Source organism: Elephas maximus, chromosome 17, assembly GCF_024166365.1.
Source record: "Elephas maximus indicus isolate mEleMax1 chromosome 17, mEleMax1 primary haplotype, whole genome shotgun sequence".
NCBI lineage: Eukaryota > Metazoa > Chordata > Mammalia > Proboscidea > Elephantidae > Elephas > Elephas maximus.
Window position 1 is genome coordinate 11,076,834 of NC_064835.1, and position 17,720 is coordinate 11,094,553.

The window sequence follows — 17,720 nt, forward strand, 5'->3', positions numbered from 1 at the left end:
GGTTAGTAACTTAAGGTCAGACAGACAGTAAATAGAAGAACATGAGCTAGAATCCAGATTTTCCCATCCCTGATCACTTGGTCTCTTTGGTATATATCAACTTGCTTCTTTCCATATTTAGGGCACTATTTCTTATCCAAGGAGCCCTGGTGGCACAGTTGTTAAGCACTCAGCTGCTAACCAAAAGTTTGACAGTTTGCCGTGTCTCATAAATCCTCCTTTTTTAATTGAAATGCAATTCACATAACATAAAATTTAGTCTTTTAAAATATACAATTTAGTCATTTTTAATACATTCACAGAGTTGTGCAACTATCACTACCAATTCCAGAACGTGTTCATCACTCCAAAAAGAACTGCCATGCCCATTAGCAGCCACTCCATGTCTGCCCCCCGCCCAGCCTCTAATGACCTCCCCTCTGCTTTTTGTCTGTTTGGTTTTGCCTATGGAATCATGTATGATTTGGCCTTCTGTGGCTGGCTTCTTTCACTTTGCCTGATATTCTCGGGTTACATCAGTGTCATAGCATGTATAAGTACTTCACTCCTTTGTATTGTGTCGTAGTATTCCATTGCCTGTATATACCACGTTTTGCTTATCCATTCCTCAGCTGATGGACATTTAGGTTGTTTCTCCCTTTTGGCTATTATGAATAATACTCCTGTGAACATTCATGTACAGATTTTTGTGTCGTACAACTGTCTTCTGAGGGATAGTTTTGGGGTAAAAATCTTACCTTACATATGTAGCATATAGACCATTAGCTGCTTTTACTGTTAACCAGTTAACGAGCGAGCCGAAACAGCAACCACATTTTAATTTTTTCCCAGAAATATGTAGATGATTGAAACACAAACCACCTATGATAACAAATAATGTAAAAGCAAATTAATTTTTTTCCATATGTATAGTTGTTTTTATTGTGCTTTAGGTGAAAGTTTGCAGCTCAGGCTAGTTTCTCATAAAACCAAAAAACAAACCCAGTGCCGTCGAGTCGATTCCGACTCATAGCGACCCTATAGGATAGAGTAGAACTGCCCCATAGAGTTTCTAAGGAGCGCCTGGTGGATTTGAGCTGCCTGCCGACCCTTTGGTTAGCAGCCGTAGCACTTAACCACTACGCCACCAGCGTTTCCTAGTTTCTCATACAGACTTTTATACACACATTGTTATGTGGCCCTAGTTGCTCTCCCTATAATATGAGGCACACTCCTCCTTTCCACCCTGGATTTCCTGTGTCCATTCACCCAGCTCCTGTCCCTTTCTGCCTTCTCATCTGAGCTCCAGACAGGAGCTTTCCTTTTAATCTCGTTTATCTACTTGCACACTCTTTACGAGTATCATTTTATGTTTTATAGTCCGGTCTATTAAAAGCACATTTCTTAAGTACATTTGATCTTAAATTTTTAATCTTCTGTGCAAATACCCTTGCCTGGTGATAATTTCAGGTCTTAGGAGCCCTGGTGGCACAATGGTTAAGAGCTTGGCTGCAAACCAAAAGGTTGGCAGTTTAAATTCACTAGCTGCTCCTTGGAAACCCTATGGGGCAGTTCTACTCTGTCCTATAGGGCCATTATGATTATTTTTGTACCAAAAAATTGCAGGAGACCTTGTACTTATCTGAAGAAATCTTTTTTTAATCTCACACTGTTAAAGTTAAAGACACAGAGTGGGGGATTTCCTTAAAAAATAGAGTTCCAACTTTTTGCATTCTTATTCTTTTCCTCAGATCCTTTACTACCCTCAGTGTATCATCTTGCCTTCTGCTTGGGTCATGGCAAAAACCTCCAAGTAGTCAGTGATGTGAAAGATACGTTTCTTAAAAACATAAATACTTTTTAATAAAAATATAAATATTTGAGGAAAAGTGACTATTTGGATTCTTTAAGCTAGCTCATCTGCCATTCTAAAAATAATCAACTGTGGTAATTTTTATGCTTTATGCCTCTGTGTATCTAAAATATTTCTAATCTTCTTTAAAGGAACTAATTTAGAAAACAAGATTCTTCCTGACAGTATTTATTTATGATTTAGAACTCCTTTTCATATATATATATAGGCACACATACATACATACACATAATCTTTTAAATTATATACAATATAAAAATAACTTTAAGCTGGAATAATGAAGGTAAGTTTCACTGGAGAATTAAGAGGTAGAAATCTTAGTAGAATTAGAAACATGAACAGAATTGTATTACTCCCTTAAATCTGTTTCTTTCTAAACTTAACAGTTGTTAGATTTGGGAAATGGAGCAGGTGGTAATATTTTCTCTTGAGATTTCACATGCAAAAACCTGCCCCATGTTCATTGAAAGCAAATTAGTTAGTAAAAATAAAACTATTCAGTAGAGGGAAATTCAGCAGACGGGAAAAAAGAATCAAACATTTTCCCAGTATAGTTTGTTTTTACTTCTCTGCTTTCTTAGGAAATAAATATAATGGTAATTGTCTCCTGAACACCCTCATTAGCTATTCTTGATGGATAAGGAAATTGATTTTGTGTTCTCCTGTAATTATAAAACTAATATATTGGAAGTATAAGAATTTTTTTTTAATATTTTTTATGGTTGTTGAAAATATCCACAGCAAAAACATAAACCAGTTCAAGTTTCTGTATGTACAGTTCAGTGACATTGATTACATTCTTCAAGTTGTGCAACCATTCTCACCCTCCTTTTCTGAGTTGTTCCTTCTGTATAAACATAACCTCAATGTGCCTTAAGGATCCTTTGAGTTGCTGTTGTCAGTTTGATCCCATATAGGTAGATCTTAAAAGAGCACAATGCTCAAGACAAACAACTAGTTAGATAAACAATGTTTGGTTTTAAGACATCAGGGAATATTTTTGGTTTAAAGTTTAAAGATTATGCTAGGCAGTAGTTTGGGGCGGGAGGACCGTAACAATGTTTACTCAAGTTGACAAACTTAGTTTTTCTTTAAGCTGTTCACCTCGAAGGGGACAGGTGGCTTTATAGGAGGAGTTTGATATTTCAGAGGTTGTATTCTAGCATTGTGGCTTCCAAAATGTGTAAATAACCTTTTTGTTGCTTGTCCTCACGAACTCTTGGGTGCCTGCACTGAAGAGATTGTTAATACTGTACTTCATTTCCCTACTGCCCAACTAACGGCATTTGAGGTTCCCCCTGCTTCTTTTGATATTTTGTTTTGTTTAACGAAATGCCAGACTCTGACAGAAGGCTGTTGGGTCTTGATCATTGCCCGGCATCAAAATCTGTGTGCAAGATTGGGTCGTTTAGGTTTTCGATATTACAGATTGTTTGCATGTCTGAAGGGAGTATAGCGTGGCATAGAAAGGTTAATCAGAGAGCAGAAGATAAGTTTAGTTTCACTAGATGGGCTTCATTTTCTAGGTAAAAATTAAAAGAAAGGTCGGGACCTTCTTATATAAGCCTTTAATCTGCCTGGTCAGGCCTGTATTTTGGTTGTGGACATTTCTTTTCAAAAACAGTTTAAACTCTTCTTTATGGGTCTGCCAAAGCAGAGAACAGCCGAGTTCTGCTGGGGGTGGGAGGGGCATTAGTAATGTATGTGTGTTGTTGTTTGGCTGTGGAGTTGATTCCAACTCACAGTGGCCCCGTGAGTACAGAGCAGAACTGCTTCCTAGGATTTTCAAGGCTGTGACCGTTCAGAAGCAGATTGCCAGGCCTGTCTTCCGAGGCACCTCTGGGGTGGGTTTGAATTGCCAACCTTTTGAGTAGTGGTTGAGCTCTTAACCGTTTGCATCACCCAGAGATTCCTAATGTATCTGTAGACTAGGAAAAAAAAAATAGTTTCAGGGAAAACTCTCTTTAAAACAAAAGAGTTTTTCTTTAGTTAGGTTATTGAAAAATAGGAGTAATAGTTTTGTTTTTTTCAACTTTAGCTTAATTAAATAATTAAGAGTAATGAAGTAGAATTTTAAAGTCAGCATTCTAATGATAGCCATATCACTAAATAACTGAGTGTGTCATTCCTATGGAAGTATAATATCTCTTTCTCCTGAGGATGTTCGGAAGACAGATGTGAAGAAATAATTAATTAGTACTTAATTTACACGTACATATGTTTCTGGCAGGTGCTGTTGGCAGCAGCGGTCTGCACTAAAGCGGGAAAGGCTATTGTTTCTCGACAGTTTGTGGAGATGACCCGAACTCGGATTGAGGGTTTGTTAGCAGCTTTTCCAAAGCTCATGAACACTGGAAAACAACATACGTTTGTTGAAACTGAGAGTGTGAGATATGTCTACCAGCCTATGGAGAAACTGTACATGGTCCTGATCACCACCAAAAACAGCAACATTTTAGAAGATCTGGAGACGCTAAGGCTCTTCTCAAGAGTGGTAAGAGCCCTACTGTAATACAGGGCTCCATTTTTGTTTATTTGTTTTTAATTTTTTGTCTGAAACTCTTCCCCCCCCAGTAGCTGATGCTTATCAGTTTGCATGCTTCACTCACTCACACACACACACACACACACACACACACACACACACACACACACACACACACACACACACACACACACACACACACACACACACACACACACACACACACACACACACACACACACACACACACACACACACACACACACACACACACACACACACACACACACACACACACTACCCTACCCTACCCTACCCTACCCTACCCCCAGCAGCTTATTGCTTGCAGCTCCTCATTCATTCAGCAAACATTTATTCGGTGTCCTCCTAGGCTGTAAATACCCCGAAGAATTTCCCAGTTCTTGAACAGTTACTCTGAACAGACTTTATGGTTCTCACTCCTATTTGGCAGTGTTTTAGGTAAAAGGTTCTAGGGCCTACTGATACATGTACACAGATACACAAACACACACGACTTTATGCCAATAAGAATTTTCTTGCTTAAAATAAAAACAAAAAAAGCTGAGGAAAGGATTCATGCTTAGTGGAATTTGTGGTACTTTAATAGATAATAATAGGAAATTTAGTTGCTGATAGATTCTGAATCTTTCTTTTCCATTGCTGTCCATGATTAGATTCCTGAATATTGCCGAGCCTTAGAGGAAAATGAAATATCTGAGCACTGCTTTGATTTGATTTTTGCTTTTGATGAAATTGTCGCCCTGGGATACCGGGAGAATGTTAACCTGGCACAGATCAGAACCTTCACAGAAATGGATTCTCATGAGGAGAAGGTGTTCAGAGCAGTCAGAGAGGTAAATAGGGTCATCTGGGGGACTGCCAGTTTGTGTTTCTTGTAGGCTGTACTAATCTGATTTTCCTGTTTTTACTTGCTAATGGAAACTTCTAAAATCTGGATCCATGAATATGCATGTCTCTTTCTGTAGACTCAGGAACGCGAAGCCAAGGCTGAGATGCGGCGTAAAGCGAAAGAATTACAGCAGGCCCGAAGAGATGCGGAAAGACAGGGCAAAAAAGCACCAGGATTTGGGGGATTTGGAAGCTCTGCGGTATCTGGAGGCAGCACAGCTGCCATGATCACAGAGACCATCATTGAAACTGATAAGCCAAAAGTGGCACCCGCACCAGCCAGGTATTAATCCAGGATACTGTGAGCAGCCCTAGGGAACCCAGGTGGTGTAGTGGTTAAGAGCCACAGCTGCTAACCAAAGGGTCGGCAGTTTGAATCCATTAGGCACTCCTTGGAAAATCTGTGGGGCAGTTCTACTCTGTCCTATAGGGTCGCTATGAGCAGCCCTAGAATACCAGGTCACAAGGCTGTATGTGTGAGTCTTTGGAGTAATAACCTGATTTTGAGGCAAACTGTAAATAATGAGTGATTTGATGAAGTAAAACACAGAATTCAATTTGGCTAACAAACAGTATGGGGATGAAGGAGAAATTTGCTGTTGTTTTCCCTTTTGTGTTCAGAAGGTTTTTTTGTTTGTTTGTTTTTTCTTTACAAATTATGCCAAGACCTCTTAATTTCCTATGAGAATTATCTCATTTTGGGAGGGGAGGGATATTTAACTGCTTATGAAACATATTTTTAATCTTGGTGTTTATGGATGGATTTCAGGAGTACTCTGTGAACTACCTGAAATTACATGCAAAATTTTGTTTGTGCATAGGTGCATTTATCTGGATGGAAGGTATAGTGTTTTCATCAGATTATGTGTGTTTATAAAAGTACAGTTTTGGTCTTCGGGTACTCAAAGCTTACCTGTTCATAGTGACTGTCAGCTGACAGTTTGAGCAGATTTGTGTATTTGGCCATAAACAGCCTAGTTGTCCACCGATGGAAGCTTGGGATTTTTCCTTGAAATCTTCACATTCCTTTCAAAGATCAGCTTCAGGGAACACTTCATAGATACAGGGCCATTAATCGGTGTTTGTTTTTCTTAGTTGTGTGTGGCTATATTTTCTTATTTTGTATTCTTCCACTTAGGCCTTCAGGCCCCAGCAAGGCTTTGAAACTTGGAGCCAAAGGAAAAGAAGTAGATAACTTTGTGGACAAATTGAAGTCTGAAGGAGAAACTATCGTGTCCTCCAACACGGGCAAGCGCACCTCTGAAGCAACCAAAGTGCACGCTCCGCCTATTAACACGGAAAGGTAAGTAGTAAGTTTCTTAATAAGACAGACCACGTCATTTTTTTTTTTTTAATCTTATTTCATTGTGCTATAAATTCTTTCTGTGTCTTTTATTTTAATCTTTGGTTCTTTAAAAGACTTAGAGTACATTCTAGATGTTGACCTAAGATTGTTCTGCCTCACCCCCAACCATGATTAGGGGGTCTTTCCACCATCTCTCGTTCATGAAGTTTAGAACTTGCTTTTTATCAGCTCTGTGCTCACTGGATTAATAAAAAATTATTTGTCTTCATGCCTGGTATATACCTTGTCTCTTAAAATGAACTTGTTATTTTATGGGCTTGCTATTGTCGGGCTAGAAGGTGATCTCTAGGAATGATGTGAATTAGAGGGCTAGAGCTGTGATGACCCCACACTAGTAGGGCATGTCTTTTTCTACCATTCTAATTAAACTTTAAGGCGAACCAATCTTTAAGCCAAAATTTATAGATATCATTAACAATAAATTAACATATTATCTGTTGTCTTTTAACTATTTAAACGTAGTATGGAGTATTTTTATTTGTCTCTTAGAGCTGTGGTACTGGTTGGTAATATTTTTAAGTGGTAGTTATCAAGTTCACATATTCATTACTCAGATTTCTTGTCTTGAAGTCCAGACCTTATACTCTTAGTGATGATTTTGAGGTCAGGTGAAAGATGAGTCTGGGAGGATATCGATCAGAAATAAAGAGTATTTACTCTTTGTGTGTCTTGTTCTGTACAAAATGAACAGGGTTACATCAGGATAAACCTCTTGAATTGCTAAAGCTTCCTCTGTTATCTTTGTGATTGCTTTGAGTGAAAGAGAGGCTTGAAGCTTTTTTTTTTTTTTTTTTTCGGGTGTTACTGTTTATTTTATGGGCTTGTCTGTTGTTTGGCTGGAAGGTGGTCTCCAGGAATGGCTTTAGTTCCAGGTCAGAAGGATATCTTAGGACCATAGTCTCAGGGGTTCCTCCAGTCTTTGTCAGACCGGTAAATCTGGTCTTTTCTGTGAATTCGATTTTTTGTTCTACGTTTTTCTCTTGCTCTGTCTAGGACCCTCTGTTGTGTGATCCCAATCAGAGCATTCGGTAGTGGTAGCTGGGCACCATCTAGTTCTGGACTTGGAGTCTTGTAGGCTGTGGTTCATGTGGTCCATTAGTCTTTTGGCTCCCTTGCATCTTTGGTTTTCTAATTGCTCCCTTGTGTCTTTGGTAAAAAGAGACTCTTTTTACCTGTTGAACATGGACCAAACTCTTTGGGATCCAAAATGAAACCCTACATTGTCTTTTTATTTTCTATCCTTTTTATTTAACTTTTTTTTTTTTTTTACTTAGTTTTTGTTGTGGTAAAAATATACATAACGGAATCCTGCATTGTCTTAAGATACACTTCTTTGTGGTCTTGAGTCTGATGCCTTTGTTTCTGGGAGGGCCTAAGAGGTTGGAACAAAAACAGAGTAGGATGCCAGAATATTCTTTGCAGCCTCTGCAGTTCATCCAGGTTAAAATAGTTTTAACATAAGACAGGTTAGAATATGAATAGAGTGTACTTAATAATTGTCGGTAGCACAATGCTATTTTATTAATTTTTTTTATTAGGTTATACATACATATAGTTCAAAATTTAGAAAGTTTAGATGGATAGACAGTGAAGAGTCTTCCTCTCACCTCTGTTTCCCAGCCACATACTTTTTCTCTCAGAAGGCAAGTAGTAGTATTAACCATTTTTTCTGTGTATCTTTCCAAAGGGAATAGCCTTATATGTAGGCAAGTAAAAACATGTGTATGTGTTCTGTTTTTTCCCTTTTTGTACACAAAAGGTAACATACTAGACACGTTCCCTGGTTTTGTTTTATTTCTCCCTAATTATTTTGGAAATAAGAATTTCCTTATTTGAGGTTATAGAGACATGGCATTTAAGTACTTGACTCTAAACTGAATCCTGTACTACTATGAAAAACATTGTGAGGTCAGCTGACAAAATTGGCATATGGATGGTAGATTAGATAAAAGTATTGTATCAGTGTAAATTTATGAAGTTAATAACTACACTATAGTGAGAGAATATCTCTATTCTTAGAAAATATACACTGAAGTATTCAGGGGTTACAGGCCATGTTGTATATAATATAACCTACCCTCAAATGGTTCAGGAAAAAAAATCACACGCACACGTAAAGAGAGAGTATGTGCATCCACGCATGCGTGCACGCAAGCACACAGATGCAAATGATAACATAAATGGAATAAAATGTTAACAGTAGGTGAATGTGGGTAAAGGGTATACATGTAGTCCCCATATAATTTTTTTACTCCTAGTATAATTTTTATCTTTTTTATTTCTTGTACTTTAAAAGTTTCCCTCTTTTTTTTTTTTAACAGCTTCCTAGTGCTCAATTCTGTGGCTGTACCTGTATCTATGTAGGCAGCCCTGTATTGATGGCATTTAAGTTGTTTCCAAACTTTTGTTAATTATGGACGATTCTTTATTTTGTGTATATGAGAGTTCTCTGAAGGGTAAATTCTAGAAAGGAATTACTGTATCAGAAGGTATGATGCTTTAACTTTTGATAGATAAGCAGCACCACCTTTAAAAAATAAACTTGGTAATCGCTACTTAACCTTAGAGAAAGGGAATTCTGCCTTCTGCCTTTATTGTCAAAAGTGTTACATTTTTCTACAGTGTGCATATGAAGATTGAGGAGAAGATCACATTAACCTGCGGAAGAGATGGAGGATTACACAATATGGAGTTACATGGCATGATCATGCTTAGGATCTCAGATGACAAGTTTGGCCGAATTCGTCTTCATGTGGAAAATGAAGATAAGAAAGGGGTGCAGCTACAAGTGTGTAAAGGCTTTTGCTAAGGGGATATTAAGACTTCTGTCCACCTAGTGTTGTCTTTCTCAACTGGAGTTCCTCATATGAACCACAAAACAGGAAATTATTTAAGTTATATAACTAATGCCTTTCTGGGTGCATAGGAAAGAAGGTAATTTATTACATACAGTAGGTGCCTTAAGGCATTAATTCTCACCCAGACCCAGTTGAGAACAGTTAACAGCTGTATTAGAATGGCCTTCTAATACTGGCATTTAGTGAAAGGCCATTTTGAAACCTGTTAAATGACTTCATACTCACTAATAAAAGATGCAGAAATGTTTGTTTTTTAGTATAATGCAGATTATACTAAAGTAGGATACTGCTTGAAAATGATTTTTAAAACAAAGCTTTTAAACTAAATAGGGACATTTTCTTTTTCCTATCACTTAATGTTTTTTTCAGTGCACTTTATTTTTAAAAGCTTGTGACACTAAATTTACCTGTTCTGCCAGTATATTACAGCATCAGTGCTTGATTTGTTAGCCTGTGGGCAATATCTAATGGCATGTTTGAAAAGTGCATAAAATCCTTATAAAGTAAATGTGTATATTTCAACCATTTGAATATGTATAAGCCTTCCTTATCTTTATATTATTATAGTTGTTCTTACTTAGGTGGCTGATCTTACATCTCTTGTCACAGGAGCAGAGCCTTTTCAGGGCAGAATGTATTTTTATCTGCTTTAGTTTTTTTGTAATCAGCACAAAAGTTGTCTTAGAAGCACTGCTTATAATTATTTGACAGCATCTTTGCTGGCTCTTAAGGTATATGTAGACCACTTTGCAAAAGTGATTTTTTTTCCCCTAATAGTTCTTTGAAAAAGGTTAGAGTGTCTTAGTTGGTCTTAGTTTGAACACTTGAGCTCTCTAGGCAGAATTGTATCTGAACGATTCACAGAGCTTTTTTTCACTCCCCTGCCCCCTGATACAAGGCTAGGACTGCAGTCTTACCCAGGCAGCTGATCGATGTCTGGCCCCAGTTCGGCAAGCCTGACCTCACCATGAGGCTATTCCCTGTGAAGTATTTTTGGAAAGGACTTGGTCTTTAACTTTTTCAATTATAAACTCTTTTGATGGCTTTTCAAGTCTTTTTTTTTTTTTTGCTATTTTTTAAATGTCTTAAATCCTTTTAAGAAGTCTTTGAAGAAAGGAAATCTTTATTCAGAATCAAAAAGAATTGGAATTTTTTTAGGAACCCTATTTTAGATGTTTAGATCATTCTTGAATTAAAGCTTTGGGCCATATAAGACCAAATAGAATTTATTTCTGTCTTGTCATGTCTGAACCTCAGAAATTGCTTTTCTTCCCCTGTCATTTCAGACACATCCAAATGTAGATAAGAAACTTTTTACTACAGAATCTCTAATTGGCCTGAAGAATCCAGAGAAGTCATTTCCAGTCAACAGTGATGTAGGGGTGTTAAAGTGGAGACTACAGACCACAGAGGAATCTTTTATTCCGCTGACAAGTAAGTGCTGCTGGCCAGGCCTGCTAAGGTAATCTGCACTGAGAACTAGAAATAGCCCTGGCTTGTCAGCTCTTAATCTTCATTGTCACAGCAAAATTCTTTTTTGACCAAATGACTTTTCAAGATGGACTCAGTGCTGCATTTCATATAATTTAATCGTTCGCTTTAATATTTAATAGCTTTAATTTTGAAGTAGTTACTTTTAATATAGTGTACATTAGAATGTTTAAGGCCTGTAGCTGTCAGCTTTGATTGGCCATCTTTTCTCTGCTCATCTTCTAATGCTTTAGTGTGCCTCCTTTATTTGTCTCCTCAGTTAATTGCTGGCCCTCAGAGAGTGGAAATGGCTGTGATGTCAACATAGAATATGAGCTACAAGAAGATAATTTAGAACTAAATGATGTGATTATCACCATCCCGCTCCCGTAAGTGGTGTCCCTCACATAATCACTTTCTCTACATTGGGCTTACGGAACTGGTCTTTTGGAACTCGTTTTGGAGGCTGTACCTAACTGGTTATCTATTCTAAGAAATTTGCTTCTAAAGAAGACCAGTTGTGAAAGAAGCCAGACATAAAAGTCTTGTCTACTCTATGATTCCATTTATATGACATTCTGAAAAAGGTAAAACTCTACAGGAACAGAAATCAGATCATTGGTTTCCAGGGGGTAGAGAGGAAAACATTTGACTGCAGACGGGTACAAAGAAACTTTTTGGGGTGATAGAAATGCTCTCTGACTTGATTGGGGTGGTGCTTAGAAGACTCCATTATATTTGTCAAAATGCAATGACTTACACCACTTCACACCCACTAGGATGGCTATTATCAGAAAAATGGAAAGTAGCAAGTGTTGGTGAGGGTGTAGAAAAATTGAAACATTTGTACATTACTGGTGGGAATGTAAAATGATGCTGCCTCTGTGGAAAAGAGTTTGGCGGTTCCTCAAAAAGTTAAACAGAATTACCACAGTTAAGGAGTCTAGAAGTCCAAATTCAGGGCACCCACTCCAGGAGAAGGCTTTCTCTTGGTTCTGGGGGAAGGTCCTTGTCTCTCGTCAGCTTCAGTTCCTTGGTAATCTTCATGTGGTGTGGCATCTATCTTCCCCCATCTGTGTGCTTCCTTTGTATCTTAGGTAATTGATTTAAGACACACCCTATACTGATTATGTTCTCATTAACATGAAAGTCTTGTTCCCAGATGGGATTATATCCACAGGAATAGGGTTAGGATTTATAACACATTTTGGGGGAACACATTTAATCCGTAACATCCTGTGACCCAACAATCCATTCCTAGGTATATATCCAAAAGATGTGAGAGCAGGGTCTCAAACAGATACAAGTACACCAGTGTTGATTGCAGCATTATTCACAACAGTCAAAAGATGGAAACAACCCAAGTGTCCGTCAGCAGATGAGTGGGTGAACAAATGTGGTATAGCCACAGCGGAATATGTTCAACCAGAAAGAGATAAGCTCTGATACATGCTGTGGTGTGGACGAACATCGAAGACACACTGAGCGAAATAAGTCAGACACAAAAGGACTGCTATTGTATGTGATCTCACTTAAACGTGAAATATCTAGAATAGACAGATGCATAGAGACAGGCATTTATTAGTAGTTACCAGGGATTGGGGGATGGGTTGGGAATTCTTGTTAAAGGGGTATTGAGTTTTCATTTGGGGTAATGAAAAACTTTTGGAAATGTGGAGTAATGATAGTATGGTGAATGTAATTAATGTCATTGAATTGTACACTTAAAAATAGGTAAAATCTTGTTATATATATTTTACCACAATAAATTTAAGGTGGGGAGTGGTGAACATTTTACTGACTTAAAAATCAAGCCGAACAACAACAACAAAAACCAGTTGTAATTCTAGAGCTACGTTTTCAGATGTTGGTCCTAAGTGTGTTCATGTAGTGAAGATGATTTCCAGAAATAGGAGCCACTTCTCAGTCAAACCTCTGTTCTGTTTTGCAACTCTCAAAGAAATTGAGTGTGTTAGATATCCACATGCGCTTCCTTAAGTTTTTTAACAATTTTATTGGTGTATAATTGATATATAATAAACTACACATACTTAAATTGTATAATCCACTAAGCTTTGACACATAAATACCTGTGAAACCATCACCACCGTCAAAATAATGAACATATCCATCACCCCCAAACATTTCAGTAAGTTTTTTTCTTGTAGGAAAATGTATATAACATAAAATTTGCCATTTTAACCATTTTTAAGTATATGATTCAGTGACATTAACTATATTCACAGTGTTATACAACCATCACCACTGTTTGTTTTCAAATCTTTTCACCTCAAACAGAAACTCTGTCCCCACTAAACAATAACTCCATCCTACCACCAACACCACCCCCAGCCCAGGCTCCTGGTAGCCTCTCATCTACTTCCTATCTCTTTGAATTGGCTTATTGTAGATATGCCTTATAAGTGGAATTATAAAATATTTGTCCTGTGTCTGGTTTATTTCACTGAACATGTTTTCAAGGTTCATTTATGTCATAGCATGTAAAAGAACATTATTCCTTTTTCACTTGAAGCTCAATAAAAGTTAAAAAAAAGAAAGAACATTATTCCTTTTTATAGTCGAATTGTATATTGACAACACATTTGTTTATCCATTTATCTGTTGATGGACACGTGTCATTTCTACCTTTTGGTTATTGTGAATAATGCTGCTGTGAACATTGGTGTACAGTCAGTAAGTCTTTACTGAGCAGTTAAATGGCCTACTTTGTAGGATCATCTCTGAATACTTGCTACCTTAACTATATCTTCTCAATAGCATTTCCACTAAGTATGCATTATTACTACTTCACCAATGAATTCCAGCTCCTCCACCACTGCCCCCAAGACTAGGTACAGAGTGTAATTATAAACACCAATAAGTGTATTCTTGCTATAGTGTCACTGTTATATTGCTCCGTTATTACTGCAGGGAAGATGCTACTGATTTAATTTGCCATTTTGTTCCCTTTTTGATAATTCAGGCCCTTACATGGCCAGGTCTGGTTTTAGCCATTTTTATTTCTATTGTTTAAAGATATGCTTTATTGCTGATATCCCGTTTGATGGAATAACCATCCATTCTCTACAGCTTGGTTATTCTTTCAGAACAATAGATGGCTGCCTTGAACCATTGTAGGACTTGAGTGTTGATGACAGGTGTGGATTTTGTTTGTGGAGATTTATTTTACTAGACTGTTTTTAGGATGCCACAATTTTTAGGCCTTCCCATCTACCCTGTAATTGTGGTTATGGTGATTTCCTGTGTCTGTCTTCAGTTTTACAGTAGTCTGCAGAAGAGACCTTTAGACAACATTTTACCCCATGATCCAGTACTGGTAAAATTCGAATTGGAATTGGAGCCAAGGGTACAGAGAAAGAACATGTACAGAGAAAGAACTGTGGCCAAAAATTGATAGGAAAGAGTTAATAGCTTTATATCACCCTTAAAGTTTTCTTTGTCTCCCTTATTAACCCTGTCTCTAATACAAGCATTGAGTGTCACTGGTGAGTTAAAAGATGGTAAATTTAGAGTGTGTAGGAGTAGGTGCCACTGCCTGTCAGCCATGTGGGGGAGTACAAAGTACATCCTAACTAGCCCTGATTCTATCGCAGATTAAGGTCCACTGTGTATCTCTTTCTGCCATCATGTACCTGTTTTGTCCAGGAATAATTTTTAAGTGAAAGTCTACTTACTGAGTTGTAAATAAACTCACTGGGGTCTAATACAGTAAGTTTTGAAAAATTTTAAAATCTTTTGAAAACATCCTCTCAAAGGCTCAAATTCGCCTTCATTCTAAATAACCACAGAGTGGTGTTCAGAGTTTTCTCCTCTGTTACCAGTCTGTTTTATCCTCATTGTCACCTCTAAGAGAGCTGCGTTATGTTAAAATTCCTTCTTGACATGGCAACTCAGAAATAAACCATTCATGCTGGGTTTCGTGCAAATAATACCCCCTCAAGGACTTGTCAGTCACAGCCCTCTGCTAGCTCCCAGATGTGGTCTACAAATTGAAGCAGCCCACACTATATTGCCAAGCACCTATTGTTGTTCGTATGTGTATCTTCAAAGGGAATTGAGTGAGACCCTTAGCCAAGGTGTAGCATAGGACCTTGTTTGATCTTTGAAGTTATTAGGGAGCCTAATTTTTTCTAGGACTGTATATAAGTGTGCAGAATTGAGGAGAGTAATCAAATTTGGGGTCAGTTTTCCTTGGTGGAATTCTAGCTCTGGACAGCTAAACTGGCAAGGATGTTTCTCATGACCAGGTCTGGGGTTGGTGCACCTGTGATTGGTGAGATCGATGGCGAGTATCGACATGACAGTCGACGAAATACCTTGGAGTGGTGCCTGCCAGTGATTGACGCCAAAAATAAGAGTGGCAGCCTGGAGTTCAGCATTGCTGGGCAGCCCAATGACTTCTTCCCTGTTCAAGTTTCCTTCATCTCCAAAAAAAATTACTGTAACATACAGGTACCTCATTTTAATAAAGAGCATATATGGGACAGGTGGTAGGGCAGATGGCAAGTAGGCAGCACGGCTTCATGGTCAGAGCAAAAATCAGAAAAGCTGAGATCCCCTGCAGATTGCATCTGCAACTCATTTTAGGATCTTAGTCAAATCCCTTATCTGCTTTACCTCAGCTTTCTTCTCTAGATTGGACAAAGTAGAGAGATCAAATATGAATGTATGTAAAAGTTTTTACGGTTTGTGCATGATTCATATACTCTTAAGTTATCTACTTTTTTAACCTCATATACTTTATAATCCATTTGCCAAAACACCCAGCACATGATTTTGTAATGCCTTGCTGTTACTTGGTTTTTCTCGAGGAAACGGAAGGTTTTTTTTATTTGAAGGGAAAATTAAACTACAAAAAAGAAAAAAAGTGACATTTCTAATACAAGTGGAAATGATTTTTGGATTACTGACTTCACAGCTTCCCCTCCTTAGTACAGATAATCCTGAGCCAATTCTGTTTGTAAGCCCTGTCCTTCAAGTGGGCAAAGCAATGACAATGTGTAAACTCTTCTTTAGATCATTATTTTAAATCACTGTTCCTCCAGCTTTTGAAATTCTGATACAAGAACCCAGTTTATATTGTCGCCTTCCCCTCTGACTTTTTAATTTACTTGTTATTCTGGCTCCATCTTATCTTCCAGATGGTCTCATTCTCTCCCATAAGTGCTTGGGAAATGTTAGCTTCCTCGGCTGGATGATTCTAAAGAGCAGTTCTCTCTTTCTCCTTTCAGTTACTGGCATAGCCCTACAGTATTGGGAGTCATTGTTGAACTCCAGGCATTAGGTAGAAATGGATACATTTCCTGTTTGGGACCATTCGGAGAGTAGGGCAGTATAAATGCTCTCTCAGAACCCCACTTGAAAATACGGCTCAGTGGTTCAAGTGTTGCATTGGTGTCAATATAGACATTACATGGCTGTTTAGAGCAATTAATTGAAATGAACATTTCTTAAGAAAGAAAACACCTCATTAGAGGAACCCAGCCACGCCTAGGAAATGAGTATGATAGAACCGCTTAGTGGGACTTGAGACAAAAGAGACTTAGAGAGTAAACCAAACAAATAATGTTGAAGAATTACAACATTGTATTTTGGTTAAAAATGTAAGTCGATCATCTTGAAAGATAAGAGTCTTTATGAATTTCATAGATTTTATAGGGCAGAGCCTGAGCTGTAGCCACTCACTCTGGACCTTTTCCTTAATATTAAGACTGTATATCTCATCCATCTAGAGACCAAATTGATCCTGTTGGTGGGGAAGATGATGCTATGAGTTGCAGTTGGAAATTGCAGGGTTGGGAGCAATGTAAATTGACATTCCCCTTCATGTCTTACTTCCATCCCACTGGTAGCTGAGGACATGGATTTCTTAAATCTAAAACGAACATTTTTTAGTATTTCTGAGTTACTTTTAATACTGCTTTTAGGGAATTTGGTCAGTTCTGTAGTAAGAACTTAGCATTTTGGAGACTCAGTCTCCTCTACTTTACCTTATTCTTTATTTTTCTAGGTTACCAAAGTGACCCAAGTAGATGGAAACAGCCCTGTAAGATTTTCCACGGAGACCACTTTCCTAGTGGATAAGTATGAAATCCTGTAATACCAAGAAAGAATGGAAGGGAAAAATTTCAGATTAATAAAGAAGAAGCCAACGGCGGCTGAAGAGTTTTTTCCAAATCGACGAGCCATTGGAGACCCTTTTTTTCTGATACAGCGCACGATTCTCTATGTGCAAGGACCCTCAACTCACCCCCAGTGTTTCAGCGTCAACAGAGACATTCTTTGGCGAAGAAAAGACCCAGGCATAAAGGGAAAGGCTGCTGATTTCTTTGGCAGATTTTACTGGCCAGCGGGAAAGCAAGCTCACCAGACAGTGCCCCAGTTAACCACCTCCTCTGCCTTCACCTAAGCTGTCCTTTATTTTAATCCCTAAATATAGTTATATTTCATACTTTGTTTTAAAAAGTTTTATCTGCATATTTGAATCTTTCGTACATCTTTTCTTTACCTTCAGTTTTTTTTTTTTTTTAACTCAGTCAAGCAATGGGATCATCTGTGTATAGGCTTTGCATTTATTTGGCACTCTGGAACAAGTTGATCTAATCCAGTCTTGATTGTTGGACTAGACAGGCGAGCTCCTTAAGGAGTAGGAGGCTCAGAAGTTAAAAGATAAGGATATCTTACGTGCTTTTCCCATGTTCCTTCATCCCTCCGTTCCTTTGCCAGGTTTTCCTCTTA

The 17,720-nt window shown here is 38.0% G+C and overlaps 1 protein-coding gene across 1 annotated transcript in view; it reads left to right on the forward strand.

Annotated features, from left to right (window-relative positions):
• The window catches only part of ARCN1 (archain 1), a 29,404-nt gene extending 11,893 nt beyond the window's left edge, over window positions 1–17,511 (forward strand). The window contains exons 2-10 of the mRNA XM_049856785.1: window positions 4,083–4,346; window positions 5,033–5,212; window positions 5,345–5,550; window positions 6,406–6,570; window positions 9,256–9,421; window positions 10,778–10,925; window positions 11,242–11,350; window positions 15,230–15,434; window positions 16,993–17,511. Coding sequence (XP_049712742.1) covers window positions 4,083–4,346; window positions 5,033–5,212; window positions 5,345–5,550; window positions 6,406–6,570; window positions 9,256–9,421; window positions 10,778–10,925; window positions 11,242–11,350; window positions 15,230–15,434; window positions 16,993–17,082 — 1,533 coding nt within the window. The 3' untranslated portion in view covers window positions 17,083–17,511. The remainder of the gene's footprint in view (window positions 1–4,082; window positions 4,347–5,032; window positions 5,213–5,344; window positions 5,551–6,405; window positions 6,571–9,255; window positions 9,422–10,777; window positions 10,926–11,241; window positions 11,351–15,229; window positions 15,435–16,992) is intronic.
• The last annotated feature ends 209 nt before the right edge of the window (window positions 17,512–17,720 follow it).